At 27.7% G+C, this 22205-nt stretch overlaps 1 protein-coding gene across 3 annotated transcripts in view; it reads right to left on the bottom strand.

The window, feature by feature from the left end:
- LOC127283856 (semaphorin-1A-like) overlaps positions 1 to 21221 on the bottom strand; it is a 167347-nt gene extending 146126 nt beyond the window's left edge. For all 3 annotated transcript variants that reach the window (XM_051308958.1, XM_051308959.1, XM_051308961.1), the window contains exon 1: positions 21024 to 21221. In XM_051308958.1, coding sequence (XP_051164915.1) covers positions 21024 to 21135 — 112 coding nt within the window. In that variant the 5' untranslated portion in view covers positions 21136 to 21221. The remainder of the gene's footprint in view (positions 1 to 21023) is intronic.
- Positions 21222 to 22205: the final 984 nt, after the last annotated feature.

The raw sequence follows: 22205 nt of genomic DNA, 5'->3' as shown, positions 1-22205 counted from the left end.
AACGGTGGAATCTGCATATCGTTTTGTACGACAAGGGATATTAATTTCAAATTAAATTCAGATGAATTATTAACAAAATTTGTTTTATCATTTCTTAAAAAAAATTATTTTCTATTATTAAATTTGGTAAATAATATCTTTAGTAAAATTTATTATAATACAAAAATATAAAGAAAAAAAAAGTTTCTTTAAAGAGGAGTCATTAAATTTTATATATGTAGAAAATTTACGTACATAAACTTAGCGAAACAACTTCAAAAACCAAAAGTCTTATATAGACCAAAATTTGCCGCTTTTTAGTCGCTAATTAGTTGTGAAAAAAAAAATTTTGTCGCTCTTCAATTTTTTTTAAAATAGGGTGCTTTGCTAAGTTTACATAAAGTTAGCGAAGCACCCATTCTAACTCCGTTGTTTACAAAGATTCACAAAATTCTTCTTGACAGAAATTTGCCGTTTTTTTGCCGTAACAAGACCAAATAATTCATTTTCCAAAAACCCAAAAAATTAATTAAAAAAATTTAAAAAAAAAAATTTTTTAATTTCAAAAAAAAATTTTTTTAAATTTAAAAATAAAATTAAGAAAAAAATTTTTATACGAACTGTAAATGAATGTAAATTAAACAACTGCAGATGAATCACATAAGTACAGTAAAAAAAATGTAATTCATATAGAAAAAGAAAAACTTAATTGTTAAATTTTACATTAAACTAAATTAAATTATTTCATAAGAATTTAAAATCTATGCAAGAGAAAATACGTAATCATAAATTATAAAAAAAAATTAATCAACTACTCATACGAAGAACTACTCAAGCAAAAAAAAATATTCTTAAAAAAAATTAATTTCATTACCTCATTTCACTTACATATAACTAACTACAAAACTTTCATTAAAAATGTTAATTGTTATTAAAAATCAATTTTTTACTTCATTTTTGACGTTAACTTTTTTAAAACAGTATTTATCAATTTTAATTTGTCACGACAAAATCGAAACCAAATGAAATGATCTTAATAGTCAAAGCGACAAATTCCCCAAGTAAAATTTGAATTAAAAAAGTTAATTGATATTAAAAATCACATTTTCAATTTCGTTTCCGACTTAAAATTTTTTTAATCACTATTTATCAATTTTAATTTGTCACGACAAAATCGAAACCTACTTGAATACACTTAATAGTCAAAGCGACAAATTCCCCAATTAAAATTTTCATTAAAAAATATTAATTGTTATTAAAAATCACAATTTCAATTTCGTTTTCGACTTAAAATTTTTTTAATTCGTATTTATCAATTTTAATTTGTCACGACAAAATCGAAACCTACTTGAATACACTTAATAGTCAAAGCGACAAATTCCCCAATTAAAATTTTCATTAAAAAATATTAATTGTTAATAAAAATCACATTTTCAATTTCGTTTTCGTCTTAAAATTTGATTAATCCATATTTATCAATTCTAATTTGTCACGACAAAATCGAAACCTACTTGAATACACTTAAAAGTCAAAGCGACAAATTCCCCAAGTAAAATTTTCATTAAGAAAAATTAATTGTTATTAAAAATCACATTTTCAATTTCGTTTTCGTCTTAAAATTTGATTAATCAATATTTATCAATTCTAATTTGTCACGACAAAATCGAAACCTACTTGAATACACTTAATAGTCAAAGCGACAAATTCCCCAAGTAAAATTTGAATTAAAAAAGTTAATTGATATTAAAAATCACATTTTCAATTTCGTTTCCGACTTAAAATTTGATTAATCCATATTTATCAATTTTAATTTGTCACGACAAAATCGAAACCTACTTGAATACACTTAATAGTCAAAGCGACAAATTCCCCAATTAAAATTTTCATTAAAAAATATTAATTGTTATTAAAAATCACAATTTCAATTTCGTTTTCGACTTAAAATTTTTTTAATCACTCTTTATCAATTTTAATTTGTCACGACAAAATCGAAACCTACTTGAATACACTTAATAGTCAAAGCGACAAATTCCCCAATTAAAATTTTCATTAAAAAATATTAATTGTTAATAAAAATCACATTTTCAATTTCGTTTTCGTCTTAAAATTTGATTAATCCATATTTATCAATTCTAATTTGTCACGACAAAATCGAAACCTACTTGAATACACTTAAAAGTCAAAGCGACAAATTCCCCAAGTAAAATTTTCATTAAGAAAAATTAATTGTTATTAAAAATCACATTTTCAATTTCGTTTTCGTCTTAAAATTTGATTAATCAATATTTATCAATTCTAATTTGTCACGACAAAATCGAAACCTACTTGAATACACTTAATAGTCAAAGCGACAAATTCCCCAATTAAAATTTTCATTAAAAAATATTAATTGTTAATAAAAATCACATTTTCAATTTCGTTTTCGTCTTAAAATTTGATTAATCCATATTTATCAATTTTAATTTGTCACGACAAAATCGAAACCTACTTGAATACACTTAATAGTCAAAGCGACAAATTCCCCAATTAAAATTTTCATTAAAAAATATTAATTGTTATTAAAAATCACATTTTCAATTTCGTTTTCGACTTAAAATTTTTTTAATCACTCTTTATCAATTTTAATTTGTCACGACAAAATCGAAAACTACTTGAATACACTTAATAGTCAAAGCGACAAATTCCCCAATTAAAATTTTCATTAAAAAATATTAATTGTTATTAAAAATCACATTTTCAATTTCGTTTTCGTCTTAAAATTTGATTAATCAATATTTATCAATTCTAATTTGTCACGACAAAATCGAAACCTACTTGAATACACTTAATAGTCAAAGCGACAAATTCCCCAATTAAAATTTTCATTAAAAAATATTAATTGTTATTAAAAATCACATTTTCAATTTCGTTTTCGACTTAAAATTTTTTTAATTCGTATTTATCAATTTTAATTTGTCACGACAAAATCGAAACCTACTTGAATACACTTAATAGTCAAAGCGACAAATTCCCCAATTAAAATTTTCATTAAAAAATATTAATTGTTAATAAAAATCACATTTTCAATTTCGTTTTCGTCTTAAAATTTGATTAATCCATATTTATCAATTCTAATTTGTCACGACAAAATCGAAACCTACTTGAATACACTTAAAAGTCAAAGCGACAAATTCCCCAAGTAAAATTTTCATTAAGAAAAATTAATTGTTATTAAAAATCACATTTTCAATTTCGTTTTCGTCTTAAAATTTGATTAATCAATATTTATCAATTCTAATTTGTCACGACAAAATCGAAACCTACTTGAATACACTTAATAGTCAAAGCGACAAATTCCCCAATTAAAATTTTCATTAAAAAATATTAATTGTTAATAAAAATCACATTTTCAATTTCGTTTTCGTCTTAAAATTTGATTAATCCATATTTATCAATTCTAATTTGTCACGACAAAATCGAAACCTACTTGAATACACTTAAAAGTCAAAGCGACAAATTCCCCAAGTAAAATTTTCATTAAGAAAAATTAATTGTTATTAAAAATCACATTTTCAATTTCGTTTTCGTCTTAAAATTTGATTAATCAATATTTATCAATTCTAATTTGTCACGACAAAATCGAAACCTACTTGAATACACTTAATAGTCAAAGCGACAAATTCCCCAATTAAAATTTTCATTAAAAAATATTAATTGTTAATAAAAATCACATTTTCAATTTCGTTTTCGTCTTAAAATTTGATTAATCCATATTTATCAATTTTAATTTGTCACGACAAAATCGAAACCTACTTGAATACACTTAATAGTCAAAGCGACAAATTCCCCAATTAAAATTTTCATTAAAAAATATTAATTGTTATTAAAAATCACATTTTCAATTTCGTTTTCGACTTAAAATTTTTTTAATCACTCTTTATCAATTTTAATTTGTCACGACAAAATCGAAAACTACTTGAATACACTTAATAGTCAAAGCGACAAATTCCCCAATTAAAATTTTCATTAAAAAATATTAATTGTTATTAAAAATCACATTTTCAATTTCGTTTTCGACTTAAAATTTTTTTAATCAATATTTATCAATTTTATTTTGTCACGACAAAATCGAAACCTACTTGAATACACTTAAAAGTCTAAGCGACAAATTCCCGAAGTAAAATTTTCATTAAAAAAAAATAACAATTAATATTTTTTAATGAAAATTTTACTTGGGGAATTTGTCGCTTTGACTATTAAGTGTATTCAAGTAGGTTTCGATTTTGTCGTGACAAATTAGAATTGATAAATATTGATTAATCAAATTTTAAGACGAAAACGAAATTGAAAATGTGATTTTTAATAACAATTAATTTTTCTTAATGAAAATTTTACTTGGGGAATTTGTCGCTTTGACTTTTAAGTGTATTCAAGTAGGTTTCGATTTTGTCGTGACAAATTAGAATTGATAAATATGGATTAATCAAATTTTAAGACGAAAACGAAATTGAAAATGTGATTTTTATTAACAATTAATATTTTTTAATGAAAATTTTAATTGGGGAATTTGTCGCTTTGACTATTAAGTGTATTCAAGTAGGTTTCGATTTTGTCGTGACAAATTAAAATTGATAAAGAGTGATTAAAAAAATTTTAAGTCGAAAACGAAATTGAAATTGTGATTTTTAATAACAATTAATATTTTTTAATGAAAATTTTAATTGGGGAATTTGTCGCTTTGACTATTAAGTGTATTCAAGTAGGTTTCGATTTTGTCGTGACAAATTAAAATTGATAAATATGGATTAATCAAATTTTAAGTCGGAAACGAAATTGAAAATGTGATTTTTAATATCAATTAACTTTTTTAATTCAAATTTTACTTGGGGAATTTGTCGCTTTGACTATTAAGTGTATTCAAGTAGGTTTCGATTTTGTCGTGACAAATTAGAATTGATAAATATTGATTAATCAAATTTTAAGACGAAAACGAAATTGAAAATGTGATTTTTAATAACAATTAATTTTTCTTAATGAAAATTTTACTTGGGGAATTTGTCGCTTTGACTTTTAAGTGTATTCAAGTAGGTTTCGATTTTGTCGTGACAAATTAGAATTGATAAATATGGATTAATCAAATTTTAAGACGAAAACGAAATTGAAAATGTGATTTTTATTAACAATTAATATTTTTTAATGAAAATTTTAATTGGGGAATTTGTCGCTTTGACTATTAAGTGTATTCAAGTAGGTTTCGATTTTGTCGTGACAAATTAAAATTGATAAATACGAATTAAAAAAATTTTAAGTCGAAAACGAAATTGAAATTGTGATTTTTAATAACAATTAATATTTTTTAATGAAAATTTTAATTGGGGAATTTGTCGCTTTGACTATTAAGTGTATTCAAGTAGGTTTCGATTTTGTCGTGACAAATTAAAATTGATAAATAGTGATTAAAAAAATTTTAAGTCGGAAACGAAATTGAAAATGTGATTTTTAATATCAATTAACTTTTTTAATTCAAATTTTACTTGGGGAATTTGTCGCTTTGACTATTAAGATCATTTCATTTGGTTTCGATTTTGTCGTGACAAATTAAAATTGATAAATACTGTTTTAAAAAAGTTAACGTCAAAAATGAAGTAAAAAATTGATTTTTAATAACAATTAACATTTTTAATGAAAGTTTTGTAGTTAGTTATATGTAAGTGAAATGAGGTAATGAAATTAATTTTTTTTAAGAATATTTTTTTTTGCTTGAGTAGTTCTTCGTATGAGTAGTTGATTAATTTTTTTTTATAATTTATGATTACGTATTTTCTCTTGCATAGATTTTAAATTCTTATGAAATAATTTAATTTAGTTTAATGTAAAATTTAACAATTAAGTTTTTCTTTTTCTATATGAATTACATTTTTTTTACTGTACTTATGTGATTCATCTGCAGTTGTTTAATTTACATTCATTTACAGTTCGTATAAAAATTTTTTTCTTAATTTTATTTTTAAATTTAAAAAAATTTTTTTTTGAAATTAAAAAATTTTTTTTTTTAAATTTTTTTAATTAATTTTTTGGGTTTTTGGAAAATGAATTATTTGGTCTTGTTACGGCAAAAAAACGGCAAATTTCTGTCAAGAAGAATTTTGTGAATCTTTGTAAACAACGGAGTTAGAATGGGTGCTTCGCTAACTTTATGTAAACTTAGCAAAGCACCCTATTTTAAAAAAAATTGAAGAGCGACAAAATTTTTTTTTTCACAACTAATTAGCGACTAAAAAGCGGCAAATTTTGGTCTATATAAGACTTTTGGTTTTTGAAGTTGTTTCGCTAAGTTTATGTACGTAGAAAATTTAATAAGTTATTAAAGTTTCAATAAAAAACTTTTCTCAATATTCAATAGTTACAAAAATGGGATTATGTTTAAAATCAATGTTTGACGAAATTTCATTTTCTAAAAAGCTGATTATATTCATCGAATGAATGTGTGATATGGCAAATGTCAATATATATACAAATATGATAAAAAATGCAAGAGCACGTCTTGGAAAACAACTGGATCAATAATGCAATAAATCCGCCAGAGAGCCTCTTGTTTATGAGAGTATAAACAAACTTGAGTATTATTAGAATCAGAAATGCAACGCGAATATACGCTTTAATAAATCCGGTGAAACTTTTTGATTAAAATGCTCGATTTGAGTTTTTTTGTGAGAGAGGGTTCAACTTTCCTATCGTGTCACTATATGTATAGGGTATTATTTTTTTTTCTCGAAGAGTGAGAGAGTCTCCTGGACCATGTTCCAAGCGAGTTATAGTTTATACACTTGAAATTTTGTACAGATTGCACAAATAAGCATGTATATATACGCATGGCGATAACATGACTGGTCATGTTCAAAGAGTACTCTTTTGTGAAAAGAGGAAAAGTGGGTTCACAAGGCAATAAAAAAAAAAAGAGAGAGGTCTTCGAACGACCAGTGGGGGAAAGGGGTACTACAAAACTCTCTCGCAGGGGTTGGACAATGGTTATTGCCACTGGTGAGGTAAAATGAACCCTCGTTATCGATTGAGTAGAGTTCACTGTACCAGCTCACGAGGTGGGCACGGTTTGTGATCATGGAAAGTGAAGAGCTGAGAGAGAGAGAAAGAGAAATGTTGCTCCGCAGATGAATTTATAATCCATTATTAAACACACAAAAAATTTGTTTGAATCAATCAAAATTAAGGCTCAATCGATTAATTTTTTTAAATTTAATCCTTAATTTCCTTTTATTTTCAAATGCAGAGTAAATTCACTTAAAGAAAAAATTTATCACCTACTCACAGAAAGCAAGATACACGGAAAAAAATGGGAGTGTTGTGCAAACAATTTTTGGATTGTTGTCAGTAGATTTGTTGATACTACAATTCGAAATGTTAATATTACGGATTGTTGTCAATACAAATGTATGTTGCTTTAACAACAACACGAATTTTTTTGTTGTCAGATTTGTTCAGTTTACAATGCCGTACAGTTACAGAAGCAAACTCTCTGTCGATTGCTGCGGTGGAACAATCCGAATTTGTTTAGCTGACAGGTTTATATTGTTCCATGTCACGTGGTCATCTTGAATTCTCGCAAACTGGCGTGCAGATCGTCGCGTCATTTGCTTCTGGCACATGTGCCACTTTTGCTTTTATTATTAGTTTTTTTTTTAAATGACAAACTACTGTTAAATAATGAATCCGATTAAAGTGAGAAATCTATTGCAATAAGTGTAGTTAATGAATGAAGAGACAATTTCATCGTTTATTGGTAAGTTATACTCGGTTACTATTGAACATTAAAAAATACCTTTAAAAAATAACACCTTAAAAAAACACCTTAAAAAAATAACAGTCTGTAAAACGAAAGGTATTAATTTAATACCCACTTCAGGTACTAAATTGTCCTTTCGTTCTAATTTGATACCTAAAATCGGTACTATATTAGTACTTTCTTTTTACAGTACAAAATGGATATTAAATATTATTTAACAACAAATTTTGACTCAAAACAATTTTTTGGTTTCAGGTCAAAGAATTTGATTCAGAAGCTGCATGTTCCACAGATTTTAATACAAATGAAACTGGTGATATGACTTACGGAAATCAGCTATCGATTATTTTAGAAGGCGAAGAAACTGAACAAATTGTATTAGACGGATTAAAGATTTGTTAATACAACAAATTGTATTGCCAATTTAACAATTTAGTTTTGTTATTTCAACTGTTCCATAACAATTTTCTTTGTTCAATTTTGTTTGTTTCACCGAACAATCCGAATAGTTTTAATAACAATTCCATTTTAACAATTTTTTTTTGTCCCAAAAACAAATAGAACTGCTGGTTCTATATATTGACAATCCGGAATTGTTGTATAGACTTAATTTTTAGAACAATTCTTTTTTCTCCGTGATAGTTTTTTGAAAATATTTTTTGTTCATAAAATCAAAACTACAAACTTATGAGTTTCAGCGAAACTTTTATTTTAGTTTTATTGAAAAATTTTTCAAAATCTAATAGAGACAATGTTCTCTATATAAAGATCCATTAAGGGAACATTTTTTAAAATGAACAACAAAATTTTTTAACGATGAAGTTTGTTATATGTATACCATGAAGAAAAATACTGGTAACATTCTTTCTAGAGAGATTATAGAGGTACATTTCACAATTATTTTTTAAAACGTTGTGTATAGACCAACAAATTGAAGTAAAAATTCTTAAAAATTTTCTCTACTAAATTGTTTTTACTAAATTTCTTATTATTTTTTTTTTTTTTTATTAAATTTCTTCTCTACTAAATTTCATCTCTACTCTACAATTTATATTAATTTTAACGAGAACTATAATAAATAATTAACTCTTTCGGTGATTTGTAATAAATGCCCCGAAGGATTTGAAATTAATGAATTGCTTATGTTTCATTAAGAAAAGTTATTTCACAATTGGACACGCAATGTTATTCAGAATGACGGTATTTAATTGAAGAAAAGATGCGCGAAGGGGTATATATAAGGTGGTATAATATCTGAAGTTAATGTCACCTTAAGGCAGACGACAGTTTTGTAATGCTTCATTATTACTGCAAATGATGTTTTTTCACGTTCATTCGCCTCGCTATTTGTGTCACGGCTTTATGACTCCTGTCGTTACTCTCTCTTTCTTTTTCTTATATATATATATATTATATATTCTCTCGTTAAAATTGGCTCTCTACTCTCATTATATACTTGATTCTCATTCTTTTCTTTTTTACCTTTCTTTTTTTTTCATACATCTCGTCTTTTCAGTCTTATATTCGAATTTTAATATATTCCGAAATCGATGGGCAATGACAAATTTTGAACACTCATTTTGTTTCTTTACAATATATTTATATTTAAAATTGCTTTCACTTTTTTATTTTTTTCGAAAATAATGATAAAAATAAAAATGCAATTTTCGAAAAGAATTTTTTTTTTTTATTAATTGATTTATGTGATTATTTTTTCCGAGGATTATTTATGTGAATTAAACATGAAAAGACTTGCAAATTCACTCTCGTTAATATTGGAAATTGAAGGGGGGTTATTTTTTTACATTATTGAAGAATATTCATTCGTATATTAATCGAATTTTAAGGGGTTAGAGAATGGAGAGAGAGAGAGAGAAGTATATAATCGAGCGGGTAACCATGAGTTACTTGACTCTGATAAGTGAGCCCTGGTAATGATGCGTAAAACGAGGAATTCGTGATGAACTGAGCGGTTTCGCATTGCTCGTAAATACCATGCCAAGGTGCGGATTATATGTGCAAGAGAGGGATACGCGTGTGCATGATCGAATCAATTACACAGATACAATATACACCATCAGGTGAATGACAAGTGTAATGAAATATGAATCAGGCGATGCCTCGGGAAACATGAATCATAATTATGTATATATCAAAGAAGAAAAAACAGACTGCAATTTGCAAAATAAAAAATCTTTTAAGAAAAATTTGTTTTCTTCAATGTTATATTTTTTTAATTTTTTTTTTTTCTTGTGGTTTTATTGGAAAAATATCGGGGAAAAATAATATCCAGGTATTGGAAAATAATCGAGTTATTGTAAAATGAAAAAGCAAGTTATAAAAAAAGCGATGCATGAAGATATTTGACAATCAAGCAATTGTGTTACACTACTATTCTAAAAATGTTTTTTTCACATCGATAGCCAACAGTTTGCCTCTGGAGGCGTTAGTTGTTGGCACACACGTGTGATAGATAATAGATATATATATATATACAAGCTATTGTCGGGGTAAAATGCAAACGTTTCATTGGTATCACTCGAATTGAATCGATTCGTCACACATATTTGTATATATGTGTGTATAGGGCGAAACGATGAAATTTTGCTTCTCATTTCCTTCTGTCGAGGGATTTGATGAGGCGCCACACAGAAATCGCGATGGTGTGTCTGGCGAATCACAAAACGATCCATTAAATCCCTGGGATTTTTGGACCTATCCGCAAATCAACCACCGCAATGCATTTGACGGCCACATGAACGAAAGCATTTCCGGTGAACTCGATATATGAACGATTGCTCGCCCACAAGATTAGCACAGTTGCACTTTCAATCCTTTATCAATTTGATTAACTAATCAAATCAAATCATACCTTATTTAATATATTCAACTATTTTTCTTTTTTCATTTATGAATTTTAATTAATTTTTCAAAAAGAATTTAGTCATTATTACAATATTGAAACAATCGATTCAAAAAAAAAATACATATAAAAGAGTGCTCTTTTTCTTCTTCGTTGCTAATCGAATAAAAGTTGAAAGAAGAAAAAACGCGATGGTCGATTTTTGCAGTTCGGTCTCTCTTGTTATTTCAACACCTGAGGCAAGCAATTAATTTTACGGTCACCCCTGAGGTAATGAAGTTTAATTCTCGTGATTACTTTTGCAATAGGCTTCTATACAACCCAGCGAGAGAAAAATTGCTTCTTGAATTAAAAAAAAAAAGAAAAAAAGAAACTAATATAAACTTGTTTAAATAGTCACTTGATTCACGACTTTTTAAATATTTCTCCATTTTTTCTCTATATATATATATCTATACATATTCTGGATAAATATTTTAATTTTCATCTTAGTTCTAAATAAAGGAAATTAAAATTAAAAATTACATTTTGAATATTAAAGTAATATTTGAATCTAAAATATTAGAAAGGAGCTGAATGAATGAAAAAGAGATAAAATCACCGCAACGCTTGTTAAAATTACTGTAGCGCGTGGTTATATACAGAGAGAAAGCTACTGGGTCACGCAAGATCAAATCATTACAAATCAAAAGGAATTCATTGCAAAAAAAAAAAGAACAGATAAATTCATAATGACGAATATAATATTCAAAAAGAGGTGCTCAAAAAGATGACGAGCTTTAATATTTGCTACCGACATATATATATATATATACTTTAAAGTCTACCGCGAAAAACATTCATCATTAATCACTTCACCGCGAACAATAAGAGTACTTATCAAACATCTCCGAATGATCCGCGCGCGCACCATGTGCGCTATATTCATTCGGGATTAATTCCTAATATGGAAAATTGCCTAATCCTCTTTTCACGTTTAGTTATCCTTTATAATCCGCCTATCCTCCGTCATTCACAACGAACCGCACACACCATTCGCTCAAATCTCACATATCCAGACAAATTAAAATCCATTATGACAGTATAAATACTCTTTTTGTTAAAAAGAGGAAAATAAAAATCCATTCATACAAAAAATATAGTTTTTTCATAATTAGAAATTAATTATTATTATATAATTTAAAAATAATACTAATAATAATACCAATAATAATAATTTTAATATATATTAATATAATAATAATAATATTATTATTATTATTATTATTATTATAAGGTTTATAATAAAATATTCAAAATCGGATTTGGCGATAAGTTATTATTATTATTAGTTTAAATTGTGATTAAACTTCGAGGTGATTATTCAATTTATAAGTGGGAGCATGATTTTTTTTTTTTTTTTTTTTTTAATTTGACAAGTACATTTTTCGGGTTCTTGTGTATAATATTCCCAATGGGGGGTCCATGATCGAGTATGTAGCCTTCCTATCGTGTCTTATTAAGAACAACTCAGTCTGTTTATATTCTGGTTCTGAATTAAATTACAAGAAAAAAAATTACGAAGGTTAATTATACACACCGGGAGCTATAAAATATATTAGGTGTATATTAAATCCTCAATTTTTGACATTTATTTCATTATTACGTTTTAATTAAATTTAACCTTTTTTGAAAAAAATTTTTTTTTTTTTACTGAAAGTGCTAAAAATGAACGTTTCGTTAAATTATTATTATTTTTATACGCAATTCCAAAATAAAGAAAAATAAAATATTATTATAAAATTACAAATTAAAATCATTATTATAAAATTACAATTAAAATTATTATTATAAAATTATAATTAAAATTCATATTTTATTATTATACTATCTAAATTTGAATTAGTAAAAATTTTAACTAATTTAAAGTGCGACTAAACTTTTTGCTTTTTGAAATATTAAAATTAAACTAATTAATAGTTTTAGAGAAAAAAAAAATTTTTACTATCGAATTAGTAAAATTTAACTAATAAAAGCAAATGTGTGTCACTAATTCAGTTAAAATTTTTACTATTTCAAATTTAGGGGATAAAATATTATTATACTCATAAAAAATAAAATATTTTATATTTCTGTATATTTTATTTTTATATATAAAAAAGCATATTTTCAGTATAGAAAAAATATTTTTAAAATATATATATATATATAAATCAAATATTTGGAAATTCGAATTATTTTCTTGGAAAATAGTAACTTGATTCTATTTTGAAAATGACGAACATAACTATTTATTAGTTAAATTTATATGTGTGTGTTGTAAAATGTAATGAATACGAGGACTTAAGGGTGACGAACGTTCAACTTAATAGTCTACATAAATTATAGAAGAGTGTTTCGATTATCACTTGAGTGCGCGAGAGAGAGAGAGAAAGAGAGAGAGAGATGAATCATCGGATTACACCATTCGGCTTTTCATGCCGTATGTGTGTGCGGCGCTCACAAAAGTGATGGGCAGTGGGATTTTCACAGGAGTCATATTATAACTAACTTGGAACTCTCATTGAGTCATGCCACCAACATTAGACACACACACACAAATACCATAAAAGCCCTTTTTATAGAATTATTTCTTTAATAATAGAAAGGAATTTAAATTTCTTTGTCATGGTTTTTTTTTAAATAAAATTTTACATTTCCTAAATAAAAAAAAAAGAAACTTAAAAAAGATATAAAAAAAAACGTAAATTATAAATTAAACGAATATGTGAAAAAAAATGCTCCTTAATGTCAAGATTACAGTTTGGGAAACAATTTGTTGTGCTCGTTTACACAATAGCTTTCGTTTGCATAAAAGACCTACGTTTTGAGGTTGGATATACACTATGAAAGAGAGAGAGAGAGAGAGAGAGAGAGAGAGAGAGAGAGAGAGAGAGAGAGAGAGAGAGAGAGAGAGAGAGAGAGAGAGAGAGAGAGAGAGAGAGAGAGAGAGAGAGGGAGAGAAAGAGCTTGCTAGAGAAACACGCGTTTTCTCCACTCGCCCAGTAATCCTATTTCGTTTCCTCGTTTTTCCTCATCTTTACATTGTTCCACGATTTTTTTTTCCACCACAAATGTCACTATTACAAATTTATTTTTTCCTAACCAAATTTTTGCTGAAATAAAATGTTTTTTTTCCCCTTAAATTTTAATTGAAAAACAGGAGAGTGAGTATATATATACAACATATAAAAGGTGGAGTAACAATTTGGTAAAGTTCTCGACAGTAGCTACGTGACTAAAGCTCGAAACAGTTTGTGTAAATTTAAGTTGGCACAAGAGCTATTACGAAGTTCACTTCAGCAATTAACTCGATAAGATGCGAAGAAACCTTGGCTGTTAAAATGGCTTGGCTGTCCTTTAAAAGTAAAACACTCTATTTATATATATCTATCTATATATATATACAATTGTTATTGGTTTCAATTGGTATATTCTATTTTCGAGTTCTTTATTAACAAAAATAATTTATAAAAACTTTGGACAATAAATTAAAATATTTATATATCTTATAAAGAAGCACTAAAAAGACATCGTTGTGAAAAAAACGCCCTCCAGATATATATTTTCAGGCTTCGCCTCCAGCTCTCTTTTTTTTCCCCCTTTTTTCTAATATATAGGTCACGTTTTCTCACTGATATGGTCGAAAGTCAATTTGGAAAAAAAAGAAACACTATTTTTATAACTTATATTAAGATATAAAACAATTTCTACTAGTAATAAATGACAGATTTCTTTTTCATTAAAACTAAAACAAAAAATTGCCTAAATATTTATTAATTTTCGACTTTTTTAATTATCTCTCTTTTCATTTTAAAAAAATAAGCATTAAAACGTTTATAGAATGACATGCGTGCAACATTCCATTAATTTCCATATTTTTCCCCTCCTTTTTTTTGTATATATATAAACAAAAAAGTAATTTAAATTTCAGAAAAATCCCATATATATTAAATAATACGACTGGTTGTCCGCAATAACAATGATGATCCGTCAACGACCAATGTGTTACCTATTAACGAACTGTGCGCGCTTCAAATTTAATTTAATTGATGTGTGCACGGGTATAAAAGCGCGAGAGGCATTTTTTTTTCTCCCTCGAGCACGTGATTAAAATCGCTTTTATATCTCATCAATAGTAATTAGTTGTTGCATCTGTTTAGCCACGTTGGATATATATCGTGTAAGCCAATATTGCATATATATATATATATATATATATATATATATACAAAATATGTACATATGCGTGAAACATAAAACGAGGCCTTTCATCGTATTGCATAAAATAATGGGTGCCTGCAAACTCGGTTTTACTTTCACTCCAACTCAATTCAATAGAGACTGAATTCGATACTTGATACTGCGTAAATATTGAAGAGTTCGATTATAAAAAAAACGTTATTTAATCAGTTGGATATTTAGTAGAAAAATAGTCATGGAAAAAAAAATATAAAGTTTCACTATAGATTAAAAAATGTAAACTATCCGAAACTTTTGCTTCGAAAATATGGAAAATAACTATTGTGTTAATACACTGTAAAAAAAAAGGAGTTGAATTTCAACTCCCTAGGGGATGCTATAAAAGTTCCACCCTTTTGGAGTTGAAGCGAAGGGAGTTAATGCTTTTCGAGTTAATTTTATAGGGAGTTGGTTTTAAGGAGTTAATTTCATTATTAACTCCTTTTTTGAGTTGATTTTTAACTCGAAAAATTTAATTCCCAGTTAACATTAACTCCCTAATTTTTTTACAGTGTGTAGAGGGAAATAATTTTGCAAAGCAGTTACAGACCTTTAAAAATAGTACACAAATATTAATGTCAATTTATAAATGCGATAAAGGGATTCTTATCAATATAATAATTCCTCTCTCCGTTTTTTTTTCTTCACAAATAGGCGTGGTAAAAACATTTATTTTCATTTCTCCGAGTACTCCAATAACGTTTTCACTTTGAGCTCTATCCATAAAATTTAATAAAGAATTCCTCCTGTCGCGGAAAATCCGAGTACAGCTTTGGAAAATGTTTTATGCAAGCCAAAGAGAGAGAGAGAGAGAGAGAGACCCAATCCACACAAACAGTATATATATATGTAGAAAGAAAATACGGATATGAAAGAAAGGTCATATGAAAATGAAATATTGAAGAAATATCATCAGGTGAAAATTGATTCTATTTATATTGATATAATATAAAGTCTTGGCACGCGCTATTCTGATTTTGAAAGTGTTCATTCACTAACGAGCTTATGTTTTGCACACATCGATTCAATAATGGTTTAGAAATATCTAAGGCTTCTGGTGGGTGCAACTTTATAGTATAACCTAAATACCAATATTTCTTCTAGTCTTTTGTTATAGTTGAATTTTGTAATAAAATCTCTTTTCTGTTTTTTTTTTTTTACTTCCTTGACAATATTATCATCATAATATTAAAATTCTCCTTTTAAAACCCACAAAATACATAACAAAAACGAGACAGATAATAAAATACTTTTTTTTTCGAATTTAACGGTATACGAAATATAAAATTTATTTACGTAAAATCGATACTGACCCAGATAGACCAGAATCCATCGTTAACGTTTGTATATATATGTGTACAAAAGGGATTTGCATTCGAAGAAAACATGTTTTAATGTACGCGAGAGAGAATCGATGGGAAATGATGAACTAGGAAGAAAAATTTCCTTTTTTTTTTTTGAAGAAAATGCATAAACAAATACACAGTTTGAATAAATATATTCAGTCAGTGAGGACTGGTTTTAAACGCGCCATTTGTTTTGCGACACACCATGCGGTATAGAAGGTAACATCGTGCCAACCAGGTTTATCCTTCTTTGACGTTGGCAACTTGAACGGACATAGCAATTCATTCGTGTCACGAGCCCCGAAGGGAATGTTTAATTCGACGACATTCTGCTGGCTTTTTTTTGCCAGCTTCAACTATAAACGTAAACTCGTCGCGCAAATATATATATATATATATTTACAGAAAATTCCGATGAATTACGACGAATTAAAAAAAAAAATTCTGCTCCTTCTATCTAATTACTATAAGCGCATCGCAAATCTCCTTTTTTAACCCGATTAAATATAAATAAAACTAGAAACAAACATTACTAAACGGAATTCTGATTGTAAAGCGATGAATATCCCTTTTGTTCGAATTTAGTAATATTACAATAATCCGGATTTGTCTTATAATTGTCACACGAGCGCGTTTCCTTTGATTTATCAAATTTTATGGAAAATATCGCAAAAAAAAAAAATTGGAATTCAAAAAACAATTAAAATACTTGAACCAAGACGTATGGGAAAAATTAAATTCGGAGGAAGCACAAAGGAACACCTTTGTGATGATTGAAGGGCGTCGAAACGGGGCCACTGGGAGGGTCCCACACATTCGCGAAATCTGATAACAAAGAGATCGAGTTTACCATAGAGAAGAAGAACACCTGTAGCTCTTTTAGAGCTCTATAATTCTCGAAAAAAAAAAAACAAATTTCCTAATCACCTTGATTTTTCGAATGTAAAAAAAACACTTTAATTATTTTGATATACACAAACAAAACATTTGTAGAAAAAATAATGGAAATAAAAAATTTTGTAAAAATAAAAGAAGAATTTTGTAATGCAGAAATAATTTCCTCAAACAAAAAAAAAAAAAAATGCAATTGAAAAGTTCCAGCAAAAATGACGAGTAGCAATCTAAAAAATGTTCTTTTTATTTATTTATATTTTTTTTTTTTGTAATCGTTATATATACAAAATGAAAACAACAATAACTTGTTCATGAAGAGAGAGAGAAGCGTGTTATATACGAGTTCAATTTCAACTCGGTTGACGTGGCACGTATAAGCGGCGACCTGTCTCGATAATTGAATACTCGATACAATTTGCCAAAGCTTCACACGACCTGCTTCTGTAGCCAATATTTGACCCGGCAGGTATCAAAGCCCCGCGGGTTGCCAGAGAGAGAGAGAGAGAGGGAATGCAGTCGTTCGAGTTCAAACAGATTTTAAAGATTTAACGTCCAGGTATCGAGAGAGAGAGAGAGAGAGAGAGAGAGAGAGAGAGAGAGAGAGAGAGAGAGAGAGAGAGAGAGAGAGAGAGAGAGAGAGAGGACGCTTTCAGAATTCCTGACAGAGCGGATGCTGCTGAACACAAAATTTTCAGTTTGGTCCAGAGAGCAAGTTTTAGCAAATGTTTGGCGACCATCGTTTCACGCTTCACAACTTTCAGTATATTCTATTCTACTTTAGTTCTCTAGTCAAGTCTAGTCGAAGGAAACAATAATTTTCAACGCAAAAGCGTGCTCTGTGTTTTCCAGCACATGAATCAACTGAATTTTCCTCAGTGTAATTATTTTTGATTTACGATTTTTATTCTCTCTTTTCTTTCAAAAATATGGTTCACATATTTATCTCATTTTAGCTAACCAAAAAAAAAAAAAAAGAAAATCTCGCCATATAGAACTTTACTTTTATATAATATGTTAAGAGAGCCGTTCTTTTAGCATGAATTTTTATTTCTCACTTTAGTGTATTTTTTTAATAATGAAAAATGAAATCCCTAGAACGTTGGAATTAAAAATTTTTTACTAATAAGCAAATTAGTGCTAAAAAGAAGATCGTCTTGTTTGGTAATTAATGGGAATCCATAAAAAGAGGAACTTTATTATATGAACACGAGAAAGAGGGGAGAATTGTTAGTTTCGAGAGAAGAGAATTTTTTTTTTTTTTCCTAACCCCCTCGACTGACGACAACTCTTAAACTTCCCACTGCTCAACGGCAAGAATGTGAATATGAGATAATAAAATTGAATGGAAAGAAAGAGAGAGAATATGGAGCCAACGAGTAAAAAGTTAGAGAGCGTCGATTATAGTCAGAAAAATGGAGACAATATTAAAAAAAAAAAGAAAAAAGTACGAAGGTGATGGCTTTTAATTAAGTCAAAATTAACCACATTTAAATTTCTCCCTACCCCTCACATAAAAGGAAGAATTCGCAGAAACTAAAAACAATGATTATTTCACCAGGTGTTAATGAAAAAAAAAAAAACTTGAAAATTACTTCTTCCAAAAATAAAAAAAAAAAAATTATTTTTAATGAAAAGATTCTTTTTAGGAAAAAATAGTTATTTATTTTTTCTTAAAAACTAGAAATATTTAGTTTTTATTTATAAAGTCTGATCTAGAAACGCAATTCATCGACAAAGTTGAAACGCGAGAAGGTAATTATTTCGACGTCGTGACTTTCAGCTGTAACCACGAGTAGTTACGAAACGCGCGCAATTCAAAACTATTTCGAATTCCAACAGACTCCATGGGATTGTGATCGTCTTCTCTCTCTCTCTCTTTCTCTTTCTCCAAACAACCACATTGGAACTCTCGACATGTCTGCGAAAATCCTCGACTATATATATACATACAACAATTTTTAATCCATCATTATTTTTTTCCAATATTAATTTCAAAATTTATTTCAAATAACAAAATAATAGGGAATAAAAAATCAAAAAATACAGGATATTAATTGAAAAAAATAATTTAATTTCCGTATGGATTTTTTTTAATTTTAGAAAAAAAAAAAACTTGATCTTTGGGAAAATATTTTTCAGTGAGAGAGATATAAAGCCAAGGAAAGCAGTAACCTTATACGATTCTGATATGAGGGTGGATAGCTCTCAATTTTTCGAGACCTAAATATTTCCTAATGCCTCCCATGTTGGAAACGATAATAGTTAAAATCGATGGTAATTACAATTCGTTGATTTAGTTACAATAGTTGTAATCGATGATAATTACAATAGCTGATAGTAACACTTAACGATATTACTTCCAGAGAAAATATACATTACATCGAAAAAGAAGAAAAATAATTTCTAATGTTAAAAGCGATTTTTGATTATTTTTAGAAGAAAAATAAAAATCAAAAGCAAATACATATTAGAAATTATAAACGAAAACTTGAAAAATATTAATATTTACATATGATACTCATTAGTTTTAGTAGAGCTCTATATATATATCTCTGCACCCCTCTCTCTGACATCAGTTACAAGTCAGCAAACAGAGATCACTAAATTGACTGAGAGTACTTAGCAAACAACAATATAGTACGTTTATGATAAACAAGTTAATACTCCGACCATTTCATCATACCCACGTAAACATGGGCAATATACGTTCACGAAGCTTTCAACTCAACGTTCTATATATATACCTTTGGCACTATGAGAGAACAGTAATAAATTATTAATAGAAATTTATCTCAGCATCAAAAAATAATTTGCGAGGAAAAAAATAATAAAACTAGATTTGTTTTTTAAGTCACTTTATATAGAAAAAAGAAAAAAAAAAGAACGCGTAACTTTTGAAAGACTAATAACGCTAAGAGAGAAAAGTTTTCGCTCTTCGGTAAAAATAAAGAGCGCACCTATTATTTATGGGGGGATGATTCTAAAACTTTCAAAGACGAAGATCCTTTATACTAATTACTTAGTTTTCATTTTTCAAAAAAGGGGGAAAAAAATTTTTATTTTTAGAAATTGTTATAAAATTTTATTACATTGAAAAGAAAAATTTAATTCAAAATAATCGCGGTTAATTATGAAATAATTATATATCTACTTTAAATAAATATCTACTTGTATCAAATACTTATTATTTGAGTCAATTAAAAGGTTATTAATTGTAAAGAAATTATTTGATTCAAATAAAAACTATATTTAATTACTATTTATTTGATAATAGGAAAGTAGCCAATTATTTAAACGAAATAAATTTTTTTTTCCATTTTACTAGACAAAGAAAAAAGAATTATAAAATCTAATAATACCGGAGGATTAAAAAATCTGGTAAGAACAATAATAAAAATAAAATAATAAAAAAAATAGTAAAAACAAAAAAAAAGATTTTTTACTAATTTGTATTTTGTTTTAAAATAAAAATTCTAAATTTTGAAGATTTTTTTACAAAAATACCTTGACATTTACATGATTTTACAATTTTTCCCTAACTTGTAAAATTTAATGTGAAAATTCAAATTTTTTTTTTCGTCTATACCAAAAAAAGATGAAAAAGAACAGAAATGGAATTTAAAAAAAAAAATTTTTGATTTTGTTTGCACTTTACGATGTGCAATTTACCGCCCACGTGTTCATGTTTCTTGATAGTTTTCGACGCCACGATTAACTGTACGGATTAGTGTTATAGGCCTTTAGAAAATATATATACGCATACGAGTGGTATTTCAACTATCCACGTTCGGGTCTCGAATACAGGTTAAAGTACCGCAAGAATATGTGCGCATTCTACGCGCACTTTGACTATAGATATATATATGAATATACATAAAAAAAAAAAAAAAGTTAAACTCACGGTATTTGATGTGTAGTCGTGGAGCAGGATCCTGAGGCCAGGCAGTATTTTGAACGATCAAGGTAACCAGAGCCAAAGCCAGCGTCGTCCAAATGGTCGTTGCTGCGTCCATCTTGGAAGCGAGTGGTCCTGCAAAGGCTCTCTTTTTCTTTTAATCAACGGTATTGTAGTTGGTTCGCCATCGCGGCTCCGAGCACTCCTGAAAGTACAAAGAAAAAAAAAAGACGTCTAAAGTTAGTTCTATATACGTGTATATTTGTTTTTATGCAAGAAAAAGAGAGAGAGAGAGAGAGAGAGAGAGAGAGAGAGAGAGAGAGAGAGAGAGAGAGAGAGAGAGAGAGAGAGAGAGAGAGAGAGAGGGAGGGAATATAAGAAGATCGTTCTTTTCTTCAGAAGCTGCCGACAAGTTCAGGCAACCATTAAAGGATACCAAAACATGGCGAGTTTAATTCAATAGCGTTCTATAGCTAAGGATTTATTATCCCCAAGGAGTCAAGTGTGTCTGGTATTTTTCTCTCAGAACTCTCAAATGTTCAACGATCAAAAATGTCTCTTTATTAATTACTTCATTTTAACTTGACAAAACATTTTTTTTTTTTTTTTTAAATGTTTCAAACTAATCTTATCACAGAAAATTAAAAGGCTGCAACGCTTATTATTTTAATCCAATTTTGCTTATTTTAATACCAAAATGGATTAAAATAAGAGAAATTTGATTAAAATAAGAAGCGTTGCAGCTTATTTTAATGCCTTTTAATTTTCTGTGATATGAAAAAAATACACATTAAAAATAAAGTCTTATTTTAAGAGAAAAGGTGTCTTATTTTAAGAGGCAATATTTTTAAGACAGCCCTTGCTGAATCTAAGCAATCAATTTACTTGCAATTTGAATTTAAATACATTCACAGAAAATGAAAAGGCATTAAAATAAGCTGCAACGCTTCTTATTTTAATCAAATTTTGCTTATTTTAATACCAAAATAGATTAAAATAAGCAAAATTGGATTAAAATAAGAAGCGTTGCAGCTTATTTTAATGCCTTTTCATTTTCTGTGGTGGCATTAGTTAATGTGGCATTAGTTACTGTGGCATTAGTTACTGTGGCTTTAGTTACTGTGGCTTTAGTTACTGTGGCATTAGTTACTGTGGCATTAGTTACTGTGGCATTAGTTACTGTGGCAT

Source organism: Leptopilina boulardi, unplaced genomic scaffold, assembly GCF_019393585.1.
Source record: "Leptopilina boulardi isolate dan_hultmark-lab unplaced genomic scaffold, ZJU_Lbou_2.1 LbouV2_312, whole genome shotgun sequence".
NCBI classification, from domain to species: domain Eukaryota; kingdom Metazoa; phylum Arthropoda; class Insecta; order Hymenoptera; family Figitidae; genus Leptopilina; species Leptopilina boulardi.
Note: the sequence above shows the minus strand (reverse complement) of the source record. Positions and strands in the feature narration are given on the sequence as shown.